At 39.4% G+C, this 24,085-nt stretch overlaps 1 protein-coding gene across 1 annotated transcript in view; it reads right to left on the bottom strand.

Annotated features, from left to right (window-relative positions):
* Nucleotides 1-1,454: 1,454 nt before the first annotated feature.
* TLK1 (tousled like kinase 1) overlaps nucleotides 1,455-24,085 on the bottom strand; it is a 137,637-nt gene continuing 115,006 nt past the window's right edge. The window contains exons 13-21 of the mRNA XM_090045486.1: nucleotides 18,092-18,189; nucleotides 13,479-13,560; nucleotides 12,626-12,717; nucleotides 12,453-12,542; nucleotides 11,146-11,315; nucleotides 8,861-8,996; nucleotides 7,896-8,007; nucleotides 7,491-7,598; nucleotides 1,455-3,226 (exon numbers count right to left, since the gene is read on the bottom strand). Coding sequence (XP_089901612.1) covers nucleotides 3,050-3,226; nucleotides 7,491-7,598; nucleotides 7,896-8,007; nucleotides 8,861-8,996; nucleotides 11,146-11,315; nucleotides 12,453-12,542; nucleotides 12,626-12,717; nucleotides 13,479-13,560; nucleotides 18,092-18,189 — 1,065 coding nt within the window. The 3' untranslated portion in view covers nucleotides 1,455-3,049. The remainder of the gene's footprint in view (nucleotides 3,227-7,490; nucleotides 7,599-7,895; nucleotides 8,008-8,860; nucleotides 8,997-11,145; nucleotides 11,316-12,452; nucleotides 12,543-12,625; nucleotides 12,718-13,478; nucleotides 13,561-18,091; nucleotides 18,190-24,085) is intronic.

Below are 24,085 nucleotides of genomic sequence, written 5' to 3'. Positions count from 1 at the left end.
CACTCCCATTCCACTTCTATGAGTTCTTATACTATGCTCATCATCACAATAAATCGAGTACCTTCCAGTAAATTCAGGAAGTCTAAATATGACTAATTTCAAGAGTTAAGATCTGCTTTTTTTCATAGTGCATTAAAAAAAAAAAAAAATCAGTCCTTCTGGATTTAATTAATTTCTCTCTTAATTTAGTTAATGTCTCTTTTCCTGCTACTAAATCAGAAAAGGGCCATAGTAGTTTAGTGACAGATGGATGAGGTGTATATTTAAATGTACATCAACTAATTAGGAACATACACCAAATGCATTAGATGCATGAAGTTTCCAGAACCAGATTTCATTTCTGGGACAAAAAGTGATAATCTAGGCTCTCAAGTCTCATTACTAATGTTCTCCCAGACATACTATACTGAATATTAGGCACCAAAAGATACTAAAAGTTGGGATAATACTTGTTTTGTGGGGATGTGACAACCTACAGAGTTTTCAGAACACTACTGGCAATACCATCAGTCCTTTGACTTGCACATGCCCTCAGGCAGAGGCAATGCTGCCAGCTGCATGCTTTTAGAAGTCCTGGGACCCCAGAATGGGTCAATCTCTCCCCCCCCACCCCAGTACCCCATGCCTTGGGATGTCTAAAATCTTCATGTTTATTGTGGCTCCCTGGTGAACCCTCATTTAAAAATGCCTTGCCCTCTAGTCCATGCAGGGAAAATGGCTGCTGGGCTCGGGGGTTGCCAAGTTCTCAGTAGGGGGAACCTACAATCTATTTTTGGCATTAGAACAAGAGCTGTACCAGTCCTGATGTCAACCCCACTTTCCATTCTGATTGTCTGTGAGGTGAGGGAGGGAGCACTGCACCTTAGGATGCTGAAAGAACCTAGAAAACATTCATGACCCAATGTGTGAAATAGCACATGTTCAACTTAGTCTCATAGAAACAGCTATTAAAGTGTTCTACATTTTTCAAGCAACACCATTGTCGCTGGTTGACACTTTTGTGGCTGGTTGGCATTTTTTTTCCATGCTGTAATTATTCAGATTGTGTAACATCTCTAAATTTATTGTGCAATTAACCAGTTAGCTGCATAATAAATGTAATGTGCATCATGGGATTTAGAAAGCAACACAGGTTTGTCTTTGCTCTATGAATGCTACAAAGGAATTCTGTAAAGACTGAATTCCTTGGGGGTTTTTTTTGCATACCTGAGGTAGAATCACTATTTGGTCTTAAAGAGTTTTTTTGCTTTATGGCAAATAAACACTTTAAGTTTTTCAATTAAGATTATCTTCTGCCAGTCCATCTCACCAAGGTGATGCCTTTGCAGAAGTGAACAGTGACTTGTTTCACTCTTATAGTTTGTTATATGAAACATTTTGGAACACTTCTGGCATTCACATTTTAATTCTACTGACTTATTCCCACATTGTCCAGATGCAATAACTATATATACTTTAAATTACAACTGTCATTGTTTATTACTGTTTTGGCTACATTCTCTACAATTTCAGCAGCATCTGAGAGACAGTTAATGTATCTTTATGTACAATGAAAAACAAAAATGGCTTGCAACATCAGGAACAAGAGCCACAGTTTGACTGTACAATATTAAATGAAAACCTGTGGTAATACAGCCTCCTTTTTCTGCAACATGAACAAAATTACAGATAGGTATTCAGCAACATGAATTTGACAGTAAAAAGAATAATGAATGGGGGGTGCGGAGAGAGAGATAAAGCATTCTGAAAAATAAGTTTCTACCAGACAAGGCAGTTAAGAAAATGTTTCACATTTTAAAATATCTGTACAAGCCACAAGAAACATTCCCTTGTTGATAGGAACTTCCAGAAATAGAGAATAACCATGAACAACTTCTACAGCTAGTATCAATGTGCTCTACAGGTTGAGAGCACAAGAAACTGACTTAAGGAACTGTACTGTATATGTCCAACACAGATCTGTTTTACATGCCTTGATTGTTTATGAATTATCTACTTTTAATCTCTCTAACGTACAGTTGACTTGCACCTTAAGGAGGTCATTTGATTCTTTTGCAAAAGTAAAAGCAACATCATTTAGCAGCAATTAAAAGCGCCTTCAAGGAGACTTAAAAAAAATACAATATCCAATTAGAAAAAGCCATACTTTAAACATTTGTACAGGAGTAAGTTGCTGAAATTTAATAACTGAAAATATGACATCTGTACAACAATTTACAATAGAGCTAGAAGGGAATTTATCATTATCCTGCATAGAACATTATACATGACCTATCTGCATTTGGTTTCATACTGTCATTTGCTTTTATCGCAAGGCCTGGAAACTTGTCACAAGTTTTGACAATGCTGCAGGCATCAGGAATTTAAAGAATTGAGCTGATTTGAAAATCAGCTAGGTATCTGAGAGATAATATAGCAGGAATCATATCTGAGCTTTCAAATCTACCTTCATTAAAACAAGAACAACGTTTTTCTTTTTTTTCTTGAGGTACAAGCCTGCATTGCCAAACACAATATTATACCTTTGTCTGAACAGCCTAATACAGATCTAACTCACTTCTTACTTTGGTTTCAAAAGATGAACCCCTTAGAAAGCAGGTGTTGTTTTGGGTTTTTATGTCCAGGCACTGAACTTTATCTGCATGTTCAAATTTGTAAATTACTTTTCTTCTTTAGTTAAATAATGAAAAACTACCCTTCATGTTAGAACTCTCCAGTATCAACCAAATGTACTTTAAGTATTAAAAAGATTATTTACAATGTTCCCCAGAAAAAACTAAAAACCTTTTCTTCACTCTTAAACACAAAACACCTGTTTGTATGCAACAGGCAGTGTCATCCTTCAATGTTTAAAGGTAACACTCTGAAGGGTACATTTTTTCACAGTCCATGATCCATTCTCATCATATAAATGACACTATGAAGGACCTTAGTCTAATAACACAGTTATCAAACTTGCCCCATGTAAAAACACTCAAATGCTTTCAAGCTAAAGTCTGCATCTGGAAACTACACAGAGATATCATGCCAGCCCTCATTTGGAGAAATTTCAGTATGAAATAATGCTTGAAGTAGGTGGTGTAGGGGATGCGGCTAGCCCAGTCATATGCAAATTTCCTGAAGAATTTGATCTTCTCATGTGAGGGAGGAGATAAGGGTCATTAGCCAGCTGGTGGACATCAAATCGATCCTCTTTGCGGTATGCTAAACAGCGTCTGATAAAGGCCTAGGAAAGACAGATAAAAAGTGACTGTACTCTTACAAACAAACCAAACAAACAATGAATTCTGTCTGCTAGTCAATTCTTCCTCCAGGTGAGTTAACACGATCTCAAAATTGTTCTAATTAGCAGCTCAGGCCCTAAATACACGTTATTTTTACAAGGCAGCAACAACTAATGGGACTGCCTGCAAGCTGTCTATGACATGAAGGATAGTCTCTCTCACCTGATCAGGCCCTACAGCAGGGGTGGGCAAAATGTGGCCTGGATGCGGCCCGCCAGGCCATTCTATCCAGCCCGTGGGCCCCCTAAAAAATTTAGAAAATTAACATTTATCTGCCCTGGGCTGCCTGTCACGTGACCTTTGATGGCTTGCCAAAACTCAGTAAGTGGTCCGCTGCCCAAAATAATTGCCTGCCCCTGCCCTACAGCCACTCAAGCCTTATCTGCTGACCAGTGGTGATGGCTGATGGAGCTAACCTGCAAGCTGGTTCCTGCAGGACTCCCTGACAGCTTCTTAGTTGCATGAGCTACAGGGAGTCAGCCACTCCTCTTCCATCCTCCCGGGGGGGGAGGGGAGGGAGGAGCACGCGCAGAATACTGTGGGATACAGAGAAACCTGTACAAATGTTAACGTTTGTTGCAGAAGTTTCCCACAACAGAAGTTGCTGTTTGAAAAAGTAACTTGCGTCACAGATCTGCCATTTTTGTGATGGATTGGCCTTTTTTCTAATATGACAGTGAATATGTGGACACTCGCAATACACATTATTTTGGCATGAGAGAGCATGATGAATGTAATAAGAGTCTGGCCTCAGTGAGACAAAGTAATTAGCAATCAACTAGCAGGCCCCCAGAAATCTGTACTCTCTCAAGGTCAATCCTATGACTTCCTTTTCCAAACATCTACAGTACTTTACAATTCTACTGTTCAGCTTTATTCTTGGCCTACACTAGTGATTCTTCAATATTAATAAGTATGTAGTTGATTGATGAGTCAACCTGTAACAGCAAATCTAAGGTTACTTTAGAACATTAATCTTTCTTCAAAAATATAATGAATAGACAGAAACAACGTGGACTCCACATTTACATAAATACAAATCAGCATCCTTAAATCACAAAAAAGACATTGCAAATGCCACCTAAAAATGTTGAATAAATAGCAGAAACAAATGAAAAAGGATTGAAAAGATGGAGCAAAAATGTACCTGGTATGTAAGCTATTGAGTTGAGTATAATCAGAAGCTTATTCTTCCATTCAGTGCTGCTTGAAAAGTTTAGTTTTTTTCCAAAGATCTAATGATATTCTGACGATAAAGATTGCTATAACAGTGTCCCTGAAAATCAGAAGCAGGACCAAGATAGAACCTCCAGAGGGCTCTGCAATGATGACATGACTATCATCATCTTACACTGACAAAAACTATCGAGCCCCAAATCCAGTATATCCTTTTCAGAGAATCAGATGGTAAATAAGAAGCGAGCAGAAGGTAGGTAACATTTTTAGAATTTAAAGATGTCTAACTTTGGTCTGCAGAGCCTGAAGAAAAATCTGTCTGTTGTAAATCAGAGACGGGAGGAGAACCCAAGTGTATTACTGTATTCTAGTCAATCGCTCTAATTGAATAAACTTTAAAACAAATATTTTTGTCTAATCATGACAGAAGATAGTAAATTTTTAAATTTAGATAATACTGGATGTCATGTTCATGTGCAGAAGAAATGTCTAATGATAATGTGTTACCCCCCTACCCCCCTGCAAAAAAAAGCCTCAACAAAACCAGGTAGTCTGTGCAAGTGCCTTCTCAACAAAATCACAGGCTCTGTTCATTTTATATCGTCTGCTATCAGCTCTGAGCATTTTTCTTTACCTTCAGAATTTTAAATACGGCGACACTAGCTGGTCTACATCTGGGTCTCTAGATTTAGTATCAATCCTTCTTCAATGCCAGTTCCTACTGTTAGTTTTCCAGCCAAATGCCCAGCACTAGCTACTTGCACAGCAAGCAAAAACACAAATTTCCTCAGCCTTGTGGAGGCCAAAGCTTTGGCAATTACTGATGAGAAATCCCACCTACTAATGCCACAGAATTAATCAGCACACCAGGAACATAATAATTAGTATTTAATTAAGAAATAAACTATGGTAAGATTGATGGGGCAGAAGGAACCTCCTTTTTCTGGTAAAGCAATTCAGTCTTTTGCCTTTTTTTCCAAAATAAAAAATGAAGATCAAAGAAAAATATTTCACGTTAAGTTACAGAGAAACTAGACTTTCACATCGTATCAGAATTACTACTATCAGAATTTACTATAGCTATTACACATGCAATAAAATGCAGATCTTTATAAAAAGAGTGAGTTACTTTCTACTGGAAAATAAAGGGAAAATCCCATTTATTTGTTAATATTTTAGTATTAAGCAGCTCTTGAGCATTTTTCTTGACTTTTTTAAAGATACATTAATTGTTGAATAGTTTACAAGTTCCTTGGGAAAGGGGTTTGTTTTTAGACTCTTTATCTTAATGTTTCTGCATTGCCATAAGTGTATGTTTTTTTTTTTTAAATAAGTGACAGAAAATTATTTTAAAGTGGAATTTGCACACTAAAAACTACTAAAATGTTATTCTAGGTTCCATATTTATTGTTCCTCCATACTTTTCACATCAAAATTTTGGATCATAAAAGTGTTTTTTCTATTTTTTTTTTCTAGCTGGTTTGGTCTGGTCTGTAAATCTGAAAGTTAAGCTGGCTTCTAGTATTTGTACCAGAAACTATCTGCAAGTCCAAATCCCAAATGTAGAAAAGTTCTAAATGTAGAAATCTCTATCCCGCATACCTTATGCCAGCTTAAATATTTTGATATTCTTGTGCCTTGAGCCATCATCAAGCTACACTCCTCTTGAGAAATTAACTTTTAAAAACCAACCCTGAGTTAGCATGCCAGGTGTGCTGTGAATTTTAAAGGGACCGCTAGTACCAGGAACATTTTTCAGGTGCATTTATTTCAGAAACCAAGCTGCTTTTTCAGACTAAGTAGGGCTCTACTCAACTTGGAGGCAGCTGGCCAATTTCACCGGCAGACTGCAGAGTCAGCCACCATTTTTATCGTGACAGAAGCCCACCTCCTCCTCAATTGGCCAAGGGTCCCTGGTGGCCCCGCCCTTCACTGCTGATTGGTTGCAAGGGCTGTCCACCACAGCCCTGCCCCTCATTGTCAACTGGTGGAAAGGGCTGGGGCTGTATGATAGGCAGCCCTCTCAGCCAATCAGTGGCAAGGGGCAGAGGCAGCAGCCATCTTGGACTCCCTTCATGCTGAGAACTCCCCTTCCCCACCCCCCTCTCCCTAGCAGGCTGCACAGCTGGGTCATAGAAGCCACGAGGACTGTTGTCTCCCTTTGGGGAACCAGCATTTTATTTTCAGTAAGTTTTTTTTTATTGTTGTGGATTTCACAGGCAATGCCAGTTTCTACAATTTCTGCAAATTCCACAAAAATTGTGTTTTGAGGTCCCTATTGATAAGACTAGACAATTTAAGCATTCACTATTTTCAGAAGCAGGTTGTATTTTTAATGAAAGTTCTTCATTAGATGTCCCAATGAAGCAACAAGACCAACACAAGCAGGGTAATTCCAGGGAAAAAGAAAAGTAGATAGCATTTGAGGCATTTTTAAGTGCTTGTTTGAAGTAGTCTGGAATCCTTGAAGAGCGTAGCTGCAAAGAGATCAAGTCAGTTTTGCCAATGCATAGTTTTTTTACGACCTGACTTTGAGTAAGACTCAAAAGAAATAATTAAATGAAAGCGAATTACCAAAGAAACTTGTCAATCATATTTTTCCACATGAGTAAGTAGGGATCTCCTTAAGTCATACCAGAAGTGCCCCCCCACAGCAGCTCCTTCCATGTTTTTCATTTTGCTGTTTGCCCCTTCCTGCTCCATCCCCAATGGAAGGAGGGGCCCTGCCAGCCAGGCTGTTTGCTACTGACTATTGGGGAAGCAAAAACCTCGTCAGTGATCAGCACCAAACTGCCCAGCTGGCAGGACTCCTCTGCCAATCAGGGGATGGGGGAGGGAGATGCGCTGGAATGAAAAACATTAAAGGAGCTGTTGTGGGAGCACTTCCTGTGTGATTTATGGAGATCCTTACATATGAGATACCCCTATATTAGTGAGAATTTTACCCCCTGCTTCCAAAGAAGTAAATACTCTAAAAACAATACATTCAATATTTACTTCATGCTAATTAGAGATCCTACAAAATATTACCTTGGCTTCATTGCTTACAACAGGTTTAACTGGGAACTGGACTTCTGTGGCTTTTAATATTGTGTTTTCCTGTAGGATATCTTGTTGTGATTGATTATGACCAAACGGCTGAAAAATAAATTCAGATAAATTTCTTCATGAAAGCTGTCCAAGTATCTCAATTTCACGCTATATTAAATTGTCTGAGTGCTGACAAAAATATCTACTAATCCTTCAGTAAAATGCTATTTTATGTCAGGCACAATTATTTGTTTCTTTACCTCCTGCAGGACTAATGCGCACAAACTAAAGAAGCACAAGGCATTTTCCATAGAGATTAAGCTTTTTATTACTACAATCTTATGGTCCATAAGGGAAAAGCAAACAGACAAACTTGTACTAAAATTCAGAAAGGTTTTTCCTTACCTTTCTGCCATAAAGACACTGGAAAAAGATGACTCCAACAGACCATACATCAACCTTATTAGAAATCTTTGGTGGCTCTTTGCCAACTACAAAACACTCTGGAGGCAAATACCTGAAGAAAATAAAACCCAAACTCCAGTCACTGCAAGTAGGTAGGCCAGAAAACATGCATTCAACTGAAGTCATAGAACTCGGTTCTATGATACTGACATCTGTTTATTTCCCCACCCCCCACAACCAAGACTGATGTTGCAGTTGTCTTCAGGGTCAGAGAATATGGCTAGGAAGAGATTTCTAATTTCAGAATGTAAAATTAACATTATGTATAAGAGACTCCATTACCTCAACCACTGGAATTCCTGGGAGCGCAGGGGCTGCAGTGGAGCGGTTGGGTGGGGGGGTAGAGGGTGGTGGGGGAGGGGGGTAGAGGCAGGGAGAGAAATAAGCAGCAGCTGCGATTCTGGCTCTAACCTGGGGTTGGGGCTGGAACTACTGCAGCAGCTGCCTTCCCCACCCTGGTTTGTACCCAATTCCAAGATGAGAGGCTCCCTGCACCCCGCCCCCCGGCATATTAAATAGTGCGGGGGGGAGGGAGCACACACCTTGTCTTGGAATCAAGTGAATGAGGCATATGTGGGCCGATAACTTCCTGGGAGACAGAGAAGTATGAACCAACTTGTATGGTAGGGATGAAAACAGAAATATAGGAACTGCAGTACTAAAAGGAATCAAAGACCCACCTAGTTCAGTACTGTATCTCATTAAATTTAATTCCTATTACCATTCTGTGACATTCTGCAATACTGAGATTCACATGGTAAGCGCTGCATTAAAATGTTTTCCCTTGCATCCATTTTATTTTCAAATGCTTTTAGCCCTAGATATCTCAACTATTTTTATATGAGCATCCCTGGCATCTGATGAGGATAAACAGTTTCAACAACTTTCTCCAAACTTAAAATTACCAGTAAGTTCCTGCCCCTTGTGAAGTCAAGTCCATTCCATCCACACCATAGCTATCATCATCCATTATTTTAGACAGCCCAAAATCAGTGATTTTTATTTCTCCACATGCTGTTCCATCTACCAGAAGAATATTACCTAGTAAGAAAGAAACATTATAAATATGGAAATCTAGCATTAGAAGAAAACTAAATAAGTACAATTTCAGTAGTTTGGTATAATGAGTGGGTAAAGGCAACTTTACAACCCTCCACTTTGCCCCTTCCACCCTCAAATCTGGAGTCATTCTGACCCTTAGCAAAATTTAGAGCAGTCTCTGAGATTGTTTCCACCTGGAACGCACCTAGATTCCCCCAGTCAGGACCAACTGTTTATCTTGGAAACACTAGAACACAGCCACACTCAGGTCATGATGATCTTTTCCATCTATGGTATGCTGGCTTTAAGGCCCCCTATATGCCACCAGGACTGTGAAAAAATTCGTAAAACCAAGGATTTTACCCCAGGGTTTTAAACTGTACAGTGTATTTATCACTTATGTTTGTTCTTTCACTATTATACTTTTATTGTGCAAGCTGTTTTATGTTCTTTAATTTTTTGGGAAAAGAATCTTATATTGCGTTAACAATTATGTTCAGAATTGTTGTATGATAATCTTGAACTGCACGTGTATTAGATTGTTCCACCAGACCTGAAACAAATCCATATTAACAAATTTTTACTAAAGTGTCTTAAGGAGTTTAATCAATGCAAGATGCATAAAAGGAGTAGAAAAATCAGATACACTTGTTTGTCAAACGCAGACCCAGAACAGAAAATGGTACAGATCTTTAGATTGTCTGGTTAACATTTGCTCATTTCTATTTACTCTGTGATTAATCATTGTTGGAAGACTACATGAATAGACCACGATTTAAGGAGAGTTGAAGGAAGCTGGTTATTATCACAAATGGAAGAAGGCATCAGAAAATAGCATAGAAGAGGTTGCAGCAAGAGGAAGGATAGTTGTAGGTAATAGTAAAATTACACAGAGACTCGTGCATGATGTCTTGGGCACCTGGGGGGGGGGGGAAGAGAGAGAGAGAGAGAGAGAGAGAGGGATCGATCAGGGGAATTTTATGCTGCATCAACATCACACCCTCTGCCATGCCACAGGTGTCTGGCAGGAGGTACAGTATCTGGGATAGGCATAAAATTCCTCTGATCCAAAATATGGTATTGTGGGACTGCCCCAACCCAATCCTAAGGATAGGGCAGGGGACAGATCTGTCCCAACCCCAGGACTGTCCTTACAGTCACTGAAAAGTTCCAGACTGGGTCTGTCTGGGGCTAGGTTCAATAATCAGTTGATTTGCCAGGACTGGCCATGGAGATCCCCAGGACTGCCCCAGCTGCCTGTTTTAGAAATCACAGAGCCTCTCCCCCATCCCAGTGTCTCTATGCCCTGGCCTACAAATCACTGGTGCATCTCTCAGCTCCCTGGAAATCTACATTTTAAAACGCCTTACCCAGGGGAGTTGCCCTAGCGACTGCTAGGCAAGGCAGGAAAGGCTGCTAGATGCAAGTGTTGTGTGCAAGTGTTATCTATAAGTGTTCCCATTAGGGAGCCTCACAACTGGTGCATCTCCCAGACAACCAATTTTAGGCATTGAAAGGTGGGCAATCCTTGTCCCAGTGTTGTCCCCCATGTCCATGCTAATCTTGTTCAATTTATGGTACCATAAAAAAAAAACCCATAAAGTTCCACATTTTGTATGGATTAAATCTGTGGCTAGTTTGCCACTTATGGTGCCATAATTTGGCTGAACATCTAGCACTTCTTTCTGGTGCGATTAACAGGTTAATCACACTGTAAGTGTAACATGTGCCAGTGGCCTAGGAGCTAGAACTCAATGTAAAGGAGATGGATTGCCAATGAAAACTGCAAGTAGGTAAGAAAGATATAACCAGAGAAAGAAAATATTTTTCAGAACTGACTAATACCAATTATGTATTATCCTTACATTTCTAAAAATATGGTTCCATCACAAGTTCTGGGAACTTATCCCATAGGATAAAGAACTAAATTTAGTCCTTTTGCATCAGCCTGTGATCTTATGAGTGAGGCAAGAGATAACCAAAGAAAAGACTAAAGGATTTAGCACTAGAATGCAGAGAAAATGCCAGATTTTGGACGAATTCTAAATGAAAGGACAGGTAGAAGTTAATGAGATTTTTCAACATGAATTACAAATAAAATATGAGAACAAGATTGTTTGTAATTCCAGCTATAGCATTTCTCAGTTACCTGGTTTAAGATCATAGTGTATAATAGGGGGCTTGATCTCATTGAGATACCGTAGTGCATTTACTATTTGCATTACAATGGACCGAGCTTCCTTCTCTGACATTAATTTATGTTGCTTGAGATAGAAATCCAAGTCATTGCCTTCACAGTATTCTAACACTGTACAAAACCTAGAGTAAAAATTCAGAGATATAGAGTTAGATAAAACAGATTACAAACTGCTAATTGCACAATCATTTGCAATCAAATAATTGCATAACGAAAAAATAAGTGAAGTCTGATGCTGACAAGTTTAACAAATTCACATATATGAATATCTGCAAACCTAATTATGTATAAAAGGATCTAGCATACCAATTATTTTATAAAAACTCATATTAGCAGTCAAAGCGTTTTTGTTTAAAAGAAAAAAATCCCAAAATACTAAAAAGGCCAAGTAACTCTTTCCTTCTTGTATATTTCGATAAGTTTCTTGATAAAAATACACGTTTAATTGCTTAAGGTGAAATCCTGCATTGTGCTGTTAGTAACTGCAGCCCAGAGGAAGAGTTGCATGATGGTATTGATGGAATCTCCCAGTCTTGGGATACGTGGTGTGCTGGAAGGGCCCCTGGAATAACTTAACCCTAGTGGCCTACCAGCATTACAGCAGCCTTCCTGGGGTACTCTAGGATTCCTGGGGTACTCTAGCTATAGCTCTGCCTTGAATCAGCACACCACTAGCTACCACAGGTTGATGTTGTAGCACAGGGTTCAGTATCCAAAAGCCCATGGGCTGAATCCAGACCAGGAAGAGGTCTGATCCAGCCCTCAAAGGTCCAATGTGGCATGGTAGAAATCAGCAGCATGAAGCTGCACTGTGCATCATCTCCTTTAGAGTACTCCCCTCCACTGAGGAGCCTGCATCTCTGCCATGTCTGTGCTTACCCTCACTGCAGGGGGTCTGGGAATCAGTGGAAAGGGTAAGCATAGTTGCTGGGGGTGGGAATGAGGAAGAAAGGGGCGACACAGGCTTGCACTACAGGCAAAATGGTTACTGACCCCTGCCCTATAATGTCCTTTGTCAGGGTAAGACAGTCCTCAAAAGACAGACTTCTGGTTGTCTTAGACAAAGCCTGCATCTAGGGGAATTTTCTCCCAGCCAGAATTGGCAGTTTAGGACACTTTTAAGAAAAGTTCCAGTCCCCTTATCTGAAGTAAAAATATTCCAGAATAGGAATTTGGAGGATATCAGAGTCAATACAGTCAGCATTTCAAAAAATAAATATTTGACAAGTTCTGAAATCAGTGCAATTTTAAACACTTACGTATCTGTATCCAAAGAGAAGTAGTCATATAGTTTAACTATTCTGGGATGATCCAGTTCTTTGTGTATTCTATACTCTCGGCAGGCATGCCTAAAAAGACAATATATTAACTTTTAACGATCAATAGACTACCGATCAATTTACCATAAGAACCATAAATCATTAATATTTACTTGTGGTAGTTTTCTTTCTTCTCGTCTCTCCAGCTTTTGTTAAGCTGGTGAATCTTCACAGCAGCATATCTTTGTTCATAAAGATCAAAAGCCTTAAAAGAGCAAGAGAGAGAATGGACAGTTACAACCAAAGATAATTAAAGCACAACAAATAAAAAGGTGCAAATTTAGCATATAATCCACAGTTCTACAGAAGAACTGTAAGCAAAATGAAACTATAGAGATGTGTCACTACAACATTATATATTGTTAAAGAAATTTTCACAGTCATGAAGAGTAGATTAACTTGAAGTATACAAATAACATATTTTTCAGGTAGCAGTATAACACCACATACAGTTTAGAAAGTTGGTGTTCTATTAAGTTATCGTTATCATCGACAATTTTTACTTTCCTCGGTACTTCCTGCAAGCTTCTACCAATTTTACATTAAGAAAAATAGATGATTAATATACAGTGAAACTATGACAAAAGGTAACATCTATATTTGTGTTTAATAAAAACTGTACTTCACTGCCATGTATCACCTTCTACTGGCTGCAGTTCATATATGTTGAACTGCAAATTCCTAATTATGCAAACTGTTGCATTTTTAGTGCATTTATCAAGTCTCCAGTCACAAACCCAACTCCTTCACTGTTTAACAACAAAACGCTTCATATTGGTTATATTACTCTGAAGCCCAGTGATGCTTTCTCCTCACATATTAATTAAGGAGTTTTCCTAGGTAATGTTTAAGAATACTACCATATTAAAATCCTCTTGGCTTATTTATGACTAAAGCTAACCAAATTAAGTACAAAAAACTTATGCGGCTATGAAATATTACACTGCACGCCCAAATCCACATTACCTTGTATACTTCACTGAAGCCACCTCGGCCAAGTAAGTGCAGTAACAAATACCGTTCATTTAGCGTAGGATGATCTTTGAACCTTAAAAGAAAAGTAAGATGTTGCCAAGTAATTTTGTGGAGATATAGGAGTAGGCTGTGAAATCTGGTCCCTTCAAATCTTTGTAATTTTTTAAGTCCTGTTTATCTAGATATCTGAAAATTTTCAGAATTCCTTTTATACTTCCTGTCCATCAGTTCATTCTTTGTCCCAGAATGTAGGAAGACAGCATGCAATTTAACTAGGCATTACTTTATATTACCTCATATCTTGATACCAGACAAAATAGCTTGTCCAGTGCAGGCCACCTTTTCTTTCTAATGTGTACCCTCACGTAGAAGGATGGCTTCAGTTCCCAATCCCACTAGCTTGGCTGAGTACCTTTGGTGGGACCCCCTTCTCTTATAAGGGGAGGAGCCATCTCCTCACTGTACCAGGCATGGGAAACCCTAGTTCCATGCTTTGGCTTCCTGAGGAGATAACTTCTGACCTATTTCCAATTCTAGTCTATCAGGAAACTATATCTACTGGACTGTTAACTATATCTACTGGACCGGGCACCTGCAACAAAATGCATTTTACAATCTAATCTACACGAGGCAAAGGTTTTTGGACCAACTATACAGTTAGGAGACAATTTTGACAAATTTTTGGGCCCACAACTGTCCTTCCTCAGGCAAGGGGGAAGAGGCAAACAGCTTGAGCTAAACAGCAAATAGAACAAAACTATTTACTTTATGTCAGTGGTCACCAGACAGTCGAGCGTGAAGCCCCTGACAGTTGATCTCAGTCTGTAAAAGAGGCTCCATGACTGGGAACGCCAGGATGCACGTGGGTGGGCTGAGCTATGCCCTCTGCTGCCCGGGTTGGGCTGGGTGAGTAGGGTCAGAGCCTGGGTGGCTCGTCCGGGGGGGGGGGGGGGCAGTAGATCCTGGGGTGCCAAAAAGTGATCTTTACTATTAAAAAGGTTGGAGACCTCCATGTAAATGAAAAGAGCCTGCTTAAGGAATGGAGAACTGAAGAATAAGGAGCAACAAGACACTTTCATGAATGGCTACAGACAGAACGAACTGCAGTAGAACAGGTAATGTAAGCAGCATGGTAGTGTTAAAATGATTTTGCAGCCATGATGGTCCAAGAATTCTGCTAATCTAACTAGTGGAAGAGCAAGACCATCAAAAAGAAAAAATTTATTATTACCAGTGGAATGTAGAGAGGTAAGTTACGAGTCATAACACCATCAACTATGTCTAGTCCATACTTTTACTGTCCAGTAAGGTTAGGAATTTCTGTTCTCAGGCCTGTCTTCTGAAAATAATTTCATAGACTTCCCTTGAGCCTAAGGACTGTGATGTGATGGCAGAAAGGGAATGTTTTGGGCTAAATAAAAAATGTTCCCTTACAAGTTTTTGTGCATCTCTTTTGTGAGAGTTCATTCCAGGTGCATAGCTTTTGTCTAGTTTCAACCACAAAGTTTCTATGAGGACATCAGGCACACTAGATGAGATGCACCACATTCTGCAACAGATGCACATACGATCTGTAGATTACGATGGTTTCATTGTGGGGAAGTGTTGACTGTAGAGATGTGTTTATAGATTTTGCCTCTATTGATAAGGCAGGGTTGTGTCATTTGGTGTTTATGGATCAGAAGTGAGTTTGCTTTTGATGATGAGTTGGGCCAGACTTGATGTTTGTTTGAAGGCTAGGAAGAGGTAATGGGGGTGTTGGGAATATTTCCATTCCTTTAAGCAGATGGTTTCATATGTAATCCACGTGCTTTTTCTCTATCTGCTATTTAGACCAAGCTGTCTGCCTCTCCCCTAGACCAGATGAAGGGCAGTGTGTACCCAAAAGCTTGTCAGACTTCTCTCCCCATGATATAGTTGGTCTAATAAAAACAAGTGACGCAAAACAAAACACAAAATTTAAATCCTAAAAGAACTAAAAGTACTTTTCAATTTGAGCCAAAACTAAGCCTCCCCTCCACAACTCTGAGGCTGCCAGTTCAGGGGGGGAATTTGATTATCTTTCTGCCAATAAATGACGTTTCCTAAAGTTGCATCTTTTTTCTTCAACGTAGTAATATATACATTTACTAGACAATTGCCCATCAAGGATGATGAGTGTGGGGACAGAGGCCTGCATCAAGCTGCCCTCCCCCACCCCTTTGAGGCAGGGCCCGCTCTTCCTTTCCCCGCATTCCACTGCGAGGCTGGGCCTGCCCCTCCCCATGGCTATTTTGGGGCTAAGCTTGGCATGCCCCACCAACCTGCCACTGTTGTGAGATATATATATATAGATCTCTCTCTCAATTGGATATTTTAATATGCAAATATTTTGTGTAAAATATTATATCTATATATAACACAATGGTGGCAGGGAGGGTTGGGGGGGCAGATATTAATTTTCTAAACTTTGTAGGTGCCCTGCGGGCTGGACAGAATGGCCTGGTGCGCTAGATCCGGCCTGTGGGCCATATTATGTCTGCCTCTATGATGAAGGTTGTATGGTAGATGGTAAGTAGGTGAATAACCTGAAAATATTTAGTGAGGGGAGAATGAATTGGGTCACAAAATCTATTCCATAAAAATGATTATGAAGAATGGGAAACATCTATGGAATAGATTTTGTGACCCAATTCATTCTCCCCTCACTAAATATTTTCAGGTTATTCACCTACTTACCATCTACCATACAACCTTCATCATAGAGGCAGACATAATATGGCCCACAGGCCGGATCTAGCGCACCAGGCCATTCTGTCCAGCCCGCAGGGCACCTACAAAGTTTAGAAAATTAATATTTATTTGCTCTGGGCTCCCTGTCAAAGATGACAGGAGCCAGGGGCAGTGGGACCCAGGGGAAGCTGGTAAGGGTTAGAAGAAAGACCAGACCAGCCCCGCTCCACTCCCAGCCCCCACCCCACCTGGAAGTGTCTGCCTTCCACAGCTTTCCCCACATGTGGCTGCTCCAGCAACACATGGTCCAGTGATACAGCCAGGGGCCATGGGAGCAGGGGTGTGCTGCTACCCCACGGCCCGGGTGGGGGGGGGCATGGTGTTTGTTAAAACCCCATACCCCACATATTCACACACACCCACATACTCCTTTACTCCACACTTATTGTGTGATCACCTCTATGTGCACTACACAAATGCATATAAATCAGGACAAAAAGATTTTTTGAAATCAAATTAATGTATGTTGTAGACAGTTGATTTTTAGAATATAATTTGGTATTTTTCTGGTTCTGAGATGGCAAAACCCCTTGCTGAAAGGAGTACTCCCAGGGGCAAGGGGAGGGACTTCTGGTGGCAAAGGTTGGGGTTTAGGGGGTGGGACTTCCATTCCCAATTGGCAACCAGGAGGCGGGGCACCTGTCAAGGGGCAGTGCTACCCATGTGTCCCTCAACAGCTTGCCAAAACTCTGTAAGTGGCCCTGTGCCCGAAATAATTGCCCACCCCTGCTTTACAAGACAATTATTAAGGACAAAGAAGTTTCAGTATTTGGTTAAGAGAAAGTTACTTTGCCTGAGAGTTTCCAGTGCCAAACTCCCTAAATCCATCATGCTTTCTAAGATGGATGGGTATACTTTCAGAAGGCATGCAGTTCACCCCACTCCTTCCCCTACCTGAGATCAGTTGAGTAGAGAAGTTAAAACAGAGATCCATACTTAGAATAATCCAGTAGGTAGGCTTCTGGTATTTTCTATAGCTAGTGCTATGTTACTTCTTGGCTGTCTGTTCCCATAAAACTGAAATTTGGCAGTATGGGCCACAGAAATGTATGACTTCAATGTCAATTACTTGTTGTATCCAAAATAGCAGCACAAGGTGGCCCTGGTACTAGTTACAAGGTAATCAAAGTTTTCTGTACTCTCCCAGGATACAGCAACCATTTTTAAAAACATTACATATTAAATATTCATCTAACTGCATTACTGTTGGTTTTAAAACACTGGAAAATGATGAAGTAATAATAAAATTAAAATTAAATCTTTCAATTCAGGATGTCCTCTCACTGGAGACAAGTTAATTTCATTCATTTAATTGAGTAAAGTTTAGCTATTTTGACCATGATAGCAGATTACCAAAGATGTTCAAATGCTGAAAGAAACAGTTGTATCATACACAAATAACTTGGTCATTTGAGATACTTTCCCATACAGGATAAATACATAAACCACACCAACTGCCCCCGCCCAAAAATAGCAGTACAGCATCATACAATTTCTGCCACTGAATTAAAATTTCACTGTCTTCATGCATTATTATTAGGTAAGTAGGTTACATTCCAGATTCTCCCATAAGCATTCTTTGTATGGGAGTTAGCTAGTTTTAGTTCTTCCACAGTTCAGGTCTGTGCCTTATCCCTTATATCTTTTGTAAGCTCTTGGTATATTTACTGTATTATAATCACTTTTTAATTAAAAGTCAGCCTAATTCAAAATAAGTTGCATAAAACATGATTAAAGAAAGTTATGGCATATCCTCCTCCCTTCTAGGAAAATGCAGTTTTTTAAAATACAATAAGTGTTAAACACTCAGAAGCAAAAATCTAGTGTCTTACTGTGAATTATCTTCATTGTTTATTCTTTTTAGTTCTCGTATGTGAAGATTTCTAACTCTCTCCAAACGTTCAAGTTCTGCTTGTATTTCAGCTTCTTCCTGCATATGAAAAGAATCAACCATAAAAGCTCAATTTGTTCCCTATTTGAAAAGGATATTTTTACCCGTATATCAATACAAGTGGTGATGGAGGAATGTTGCATCACGAAATCCTGCTGAACTAGAAGTCAGAACTGCTTTTTTCATAATGTCTAAGAAATTCAAAGAGATAAGATGAACCTATTTCAAGCAACCTTTCCCTCCATGAAACCTGTAAGTAGTAGGATGTTCACAGTTTTGTTCTGTACTGTAGGGATGCTATTCAAGCTAAGAGGCAGCTGGTCTTGTACCTCAGCCAGAAAGATATTACTTAGAAAGTGGCCTGAAAGTGACTCATAAGGTAGAAAAAGAATGAGATATGTACAGTTAAGATTTTGTACAAATCTACAATTTAGGAAAAAATTATTTTAAAATATTTTGAAGCTCATGTGTGAAACTAAGCAAGAAATAAAGAATTATTCATTATCATATAAAGTCAATTATTTAATCAAAGAATATTTTTGTAGTTTCAAAAAATTCTCCCACTTATGTATTAATAAGTTCTCATCTGCAATATGTATGCTGCCAAAGACACAGGGGCCACATACAGGTGAGCGTGGATGTGCAGTGTGTGATGCCACCGACCAGTCTGCGGCACCACACATGCAGGTGTTCCCTGTACTTTGCAGCACAGAAGGTTTTCTTGACCCCAGGAGATCCAGGGGTCAAAAAAACCCACATGAAAAAAACCAAGGTGGTGCACGTGGCAGCAGTGTGCACTGCCCAAAAACAGAGCCTGCCTGGTCCCCGGGACCCAGGTAAAGTTGCTGGGGCCAGTAACTGTGCTCCCCTGATCCAGCTGGCATAACCTGCTGTGTGTCAGAGAGAGTGCGTGACACAGGTGTTCCCTGGGGACAAGCAGCAGTAGCACACCTTGTGCCACTGCTACTTGTCCTTGGAAAAACAAACGTGTGCACTCATATGGACCTGCCCAGGGTGGGGATTTCAAAACCACCTGACTTAAGCCAGTCCCTAACTAACACAATACTTTAACCCCCACCCTCTGCCCTCCAAATACCTATTCCAGGCACTTGCCTTTTACAGATATACTTTAAATAGTTACCCATTCTGTTATATCTTGTAATCAATGAAACTTCTAATACTTTATTTGCACTTGGTATTTATAGTTAAAATGGTTATATAATCTGTAAAAATGCTTCCTACAAGTTGAACATGAGTTAACAAGTTTAAATTCTAATTTAAACATGAAAACCTTTGCATATGCACAGCACCATCATTTTGTTACTATCGAGTTCTCAATGTGCTACATCCCTTTTTTTTTTATTTTTTGGTATCCCAATTCAGTAATATTTTGATCATTCCTCAGATTAAAGCATTTGTAAATTATTTTAAAATAAACATTCTTAAAAAGATGATTTAACTGTATAATACCTTTTAAGAAAGGTTTATCACAAAAAATGTGGTAAAGTATTCTTGATTTGTGTTCTTAAGTGACAACAAAAATTGTACTGTTATGCCCTGCCCTCCAACTTGCATACAAGTTGCAACCTTTAGATACATTAGAGTTGGCATGTACAGTATACAAGGCTGTTGTGTCTAACACAACCAAACAAAGCATGTGAAGAATTTCTGTGCAGCAATGTGTTTTTAAATTACAGGTCCATAGTGAAACAAAGGAAAATGAGATCTCAAAGCTTATGTTAGCAGAGAACTAATGTAATAAAGCTGAGACTCAAGACACAGATTTTAAAGAATTTTTTGGCAGAAGACAGATAAGCACATAGCTATATTAAAATTAACTAGCCTGTAATTTGTTTTTCTGTTAAAATAGAAGACTCATTGTGAAAGCATATTGAAAAGTATCCAGCACTGTGTTAACATTTTATTTCCTCTGTAGAGGAACTGCATTCACTTTACTGCTGTGCAATACAGCAAACAATTTTGTCAGGTTACTGCAAGCTATTGTTGCCACAAGCTGGACCTGAATGAAGGTAGACAGAGTTGGCAGCTCTACACCAAAGGAAAAACCCAACAAGGAAACAGAATACATCACCTTGCCACTGCAAACTTTTAAGGCGACACATTCAAGAGGCAAGAGGAATATTATTATTGGTAAACTGATCTCTGTTTGTTCAAACACAAACATCTAACTCTAATCAAAAATTTAAAAAACCCAAACCTGTCAGGGACAATATTTTCATATTCTTCATATGGGCTAAGTACAGACAGTCAAAAAGCCCAAGGCTGAATCAATTCAATCAATTCAAGTTAAACTGCTCAGACTGAACTGATAAGCAAGTGAACAGACATTCACTTATAATTCCAGAAATGCTGCCACATGCCTGCAGTGGCTCAGTTACAAGCTGGGGAGGAGAAGAGGGGTGATTTGCAGGAGAGGTGCAAAGCCCGAGGAAGGCTGGGGGGCTGTGAGTTAACTTGAATCTGGAGGGGATCTGGCACAAAAGCTCAATAAACTGATTTAACCTAAATCAGTTAAGTCTGATGCTACATCCATCCTCCAGGTTTATGGTTTATTTTAAACTAGTTTCAGCCATTTTGAAAGCAGTTTATGTGCACGGAACTTCGTTGTGTTACATATTTGAACTGGTTTCTGATCACATATCAGTTTGCATGTAATTTCTGTCCCTACCCATGCTGTTTGTTACATATTTGTACTCTATACGGCTCTGCCATTAACACTTATATGTAAACTGAAACATTTTTGAAAGAATTACAATTCAGTTGATTTTTACAAATAAGAAAAGTTGAAATCTATCTACACACAAAAACATAGCAATTATGGAATTATTCTAGCTGAAGTGACACCCACTAAAAAGTGTTAGCTGAACTGGATAACTGAAACAAATTTAACTGTTATCTGAAACAAATTAAATGAACATATTCCCAGTGCATTTAAGACTCAGATGTATCAAAAGAACATTTTCCACAGACCTCTTGAGTCTCTTCTTATGATAGGCAGTAAAAACAAAGTCTATTTTACATTCTCATTTTGAGAAAAAAACACCAAATCCCAAATATTCAACATCTGAAGATGATACAGAAGATTAGTTTTCTGTTGACAAAACTGGGTGGATTACTTGCTTCTCCAACTATACAGTATCATCTGCATTCTCTTTTTATATACAGTGTTAAATATTTTTAATATTTAGATTCACCTTTAAAGTACAGTTGAATGCCCTGATATAATATGCAGCTCCATATAACTTTATATTACTCCATAAATGAATTTTAAAAACACAATTGTGCGTTTTATTCATCATTTTCCCAAAGGCTAACAAAAAACCTGCAAATGCATCTGTTAAGGATTTTTTTTCATTAACAAAAATGCAATTCAGTGGTTCTCAAAAAGTTGTTCATAGTCCAAGGAAAACAGGCTGGTTACACTGTTTCTAGATGTTATTTTGGACACTAACTCATGGAATACCTGTAAAGCAGAATCAGATATTTTCCTGTTTCACATCACTGAAATACAAAATGAAGTAAAAAAAAACATTCTTCAGGATAAGAATCACTAGCAGGCAAGAAATTTCCTTGGAGTCAGGAAAAGAAGAATATTGGTGGTAGCAGCACTACTGTGAAGCAAAAAAAAAAAAAAAAAGGTGGGGGAAGGGAGGGAGGGAGAGAGAGAGAGAGAGAGAGAGAGAAGAAGAAACAGGCAATGATTTTAAAAGTGAAGAGAAGGAGCAAGCAATATATAGGAAGAGAAGGAAAAGAATCCAGGCACAGAGCAACATATAGCACTGGAGCATTAGGCAAAAAATGTGGAGGAAGCTCTCTCTACCAACAGACAGGAAGGGAAAATGTCACCAAAAAGGTGAAAACATTTGTATCAAAAAGATTTTTCCCAAAACTGCTTTTCAACATACCCAAAACTGCCAGAAGAGAACCAAGCCCCTTCAGAGTCAATGCACAACCGCACTGATATCTGAAGTGCAACCATATTTTGTCCAAGTGCATTTTACATGACCTCCCAACAGTACCTTCCCCTAGATGCTGCATTGTGTCAAGTTACAGTATTAAATCCCTACAAAATATTAGCAAAAACAAAAGTATAAAAATTCAGTGCTCTTTTTAAAACACTTGCTCTACAGAACTATACTCATGTAGCCTCCTTCTCCAGTGACAACAAATTTCTCTTAAGAGATTCAAGCTTTTCCCTATCAATATTTCTTAAACAAAGAAAAAACAGTATCATCATCCTCAAAGCAGGTGAATTTAGGCCCCTGACAGACTTTACACTTAAGACATGATTAAATGGTTAATATCATCTTTAAGTAGTGACCTGGGCAAAAAATCATTTAATTAATGGCCTCAAAAAAACAAAGAACCTGCTTCAAAGTTATTACACATATTGCACGTAACACAATGTATGTAATGATTTTGTGGTTGGTTCCTAGCACACCTGTACCTGAATGTATGGCCAAATGCCCCTAGCCTTTGGACCACATGGGAGTCTTGAAGCCTCCTGCATGTCCCAGAGGCTGGGAGCTCTGATCAGCTGGTAGGGGCTCTCAGTAGGGAGAGTGCAAGGAGCCACACCTGCTAATTCACTGGTGTAGGGAGGGCCTAGGATCAGGCTCCACCTGCAACGGCAATATGGCACAATGCAATCTGATGCTGCATTCTACAATAGCACTTCCTGCCATGCATGGGCGGCATGGCAGGAAATGTGATTGTTGGGAATCTGCATCAGATTCCATCATATCTTTAAATTGACATCTGTCAGGGTCCTTAGTTTATTAAAGTAAGATTTCCAATGTTTAAACTTGTACGTCTGAGAAGATTCTGTTGCCAACAATCCCACAAAATTTGAAGATTAATTCCTTCAGGACAGCTGTTGGCAACTTTTATAGGCTGCTGGCTCAATTAACTATGGATGTAAATATCATTAAAAAATTATGTTTAATCTCTTCTATCAGTTAGCCAATAACACAGCAGCTCAGACACAGCTGCTGCTGGGAGCTGCTCCTAGGGCCCTTTGATCTGGGGGGAGAGGCGGGAAGGGTGGAAGGAAAGGCAGTGGCAAGCTCAGTCAGACAACGCAGTCCAGATGAGGTCTTGGGCTGGGAGGGAGGGAGCAACTGCAAACAGCTAACGGCTTAATTGATGAGTCACAGCTTTTCTCCTCTTTAATCTCAATCCCCCTTGCCCCTCCTTCCTCCTGCCTACCCTGCCTTTGGGTTCTTGTGGGGCACTGCACAGCTTCCTCCCCCTTTCCCTGCCAGACTGTCCCCCACCCTGCACTAAACAATAACCAGTAAGATAACGGGTAATCTCTGGGTTTATGAGTTAAATGATCACCTAATATGAAGAAAGAAATTTAACCTTTCATATCCCTAGGATTGACCCAGTTCAGGTCAGAGGTGGGTAGAAAGAACCTGCAGCAGCGGAAGAAAAGCATCCACTATAACTGCTTTTCTCTGCAACAGTGGCAGAAAGCAACTGCTGCCAAAGCTCCTCACTGCTAAGTACAACTAACTTGGTCAGAGGCATGAACTTTAGTAGGCTACAGCCTACTCCAGGTTAGTCTATAATTTGTTATCCTGCCCTGCCTTCTGCCTAATTTCAGACTAAGTACCTCTCCCTACTTTGATTCACAATTAAATGCAATTTTATTTAATGCTTAATATAGAATTTCTTCCATATTTACTCCAGCATTTCGTTTTCTTAACATACTACTGGAATTCCTTGTTTGTACAGCCAACAATTAGTATACTACCCTTTTGACCATCTCTTTAAAAAGAATTACTGGAATAGCAGGGCTCAGAAGGAAGAAAAGGCAAGTTCACTAAAAAAAAGAAAAATATCACACAACAAAAATAATTTTAATAAAGAGAAGGAAGGAGAAGTTCTTTGGAAATGGTTACAAAACCTG

The sequence above is a fragment of the Crocodylus siamensis genome, chromosome 4, assembly GCF_052110815.1.
Source record: "Crocodylus siamensis isolate JL-2025a chromosome 4, ASM5211081v1, whole genome shotgun sequence".
Taxonomy (NCBI): domain Eukaryota; kingdom Metazoa; phylum Chordata; order Crocodylia; family Crocodylidae; genus Crocodylus; species Crocodylus siamensis.
Note: the sequence above shows the minus strand (reverse complement) of the source record. Positions and strands in the feature narration are given on the sequence as shown.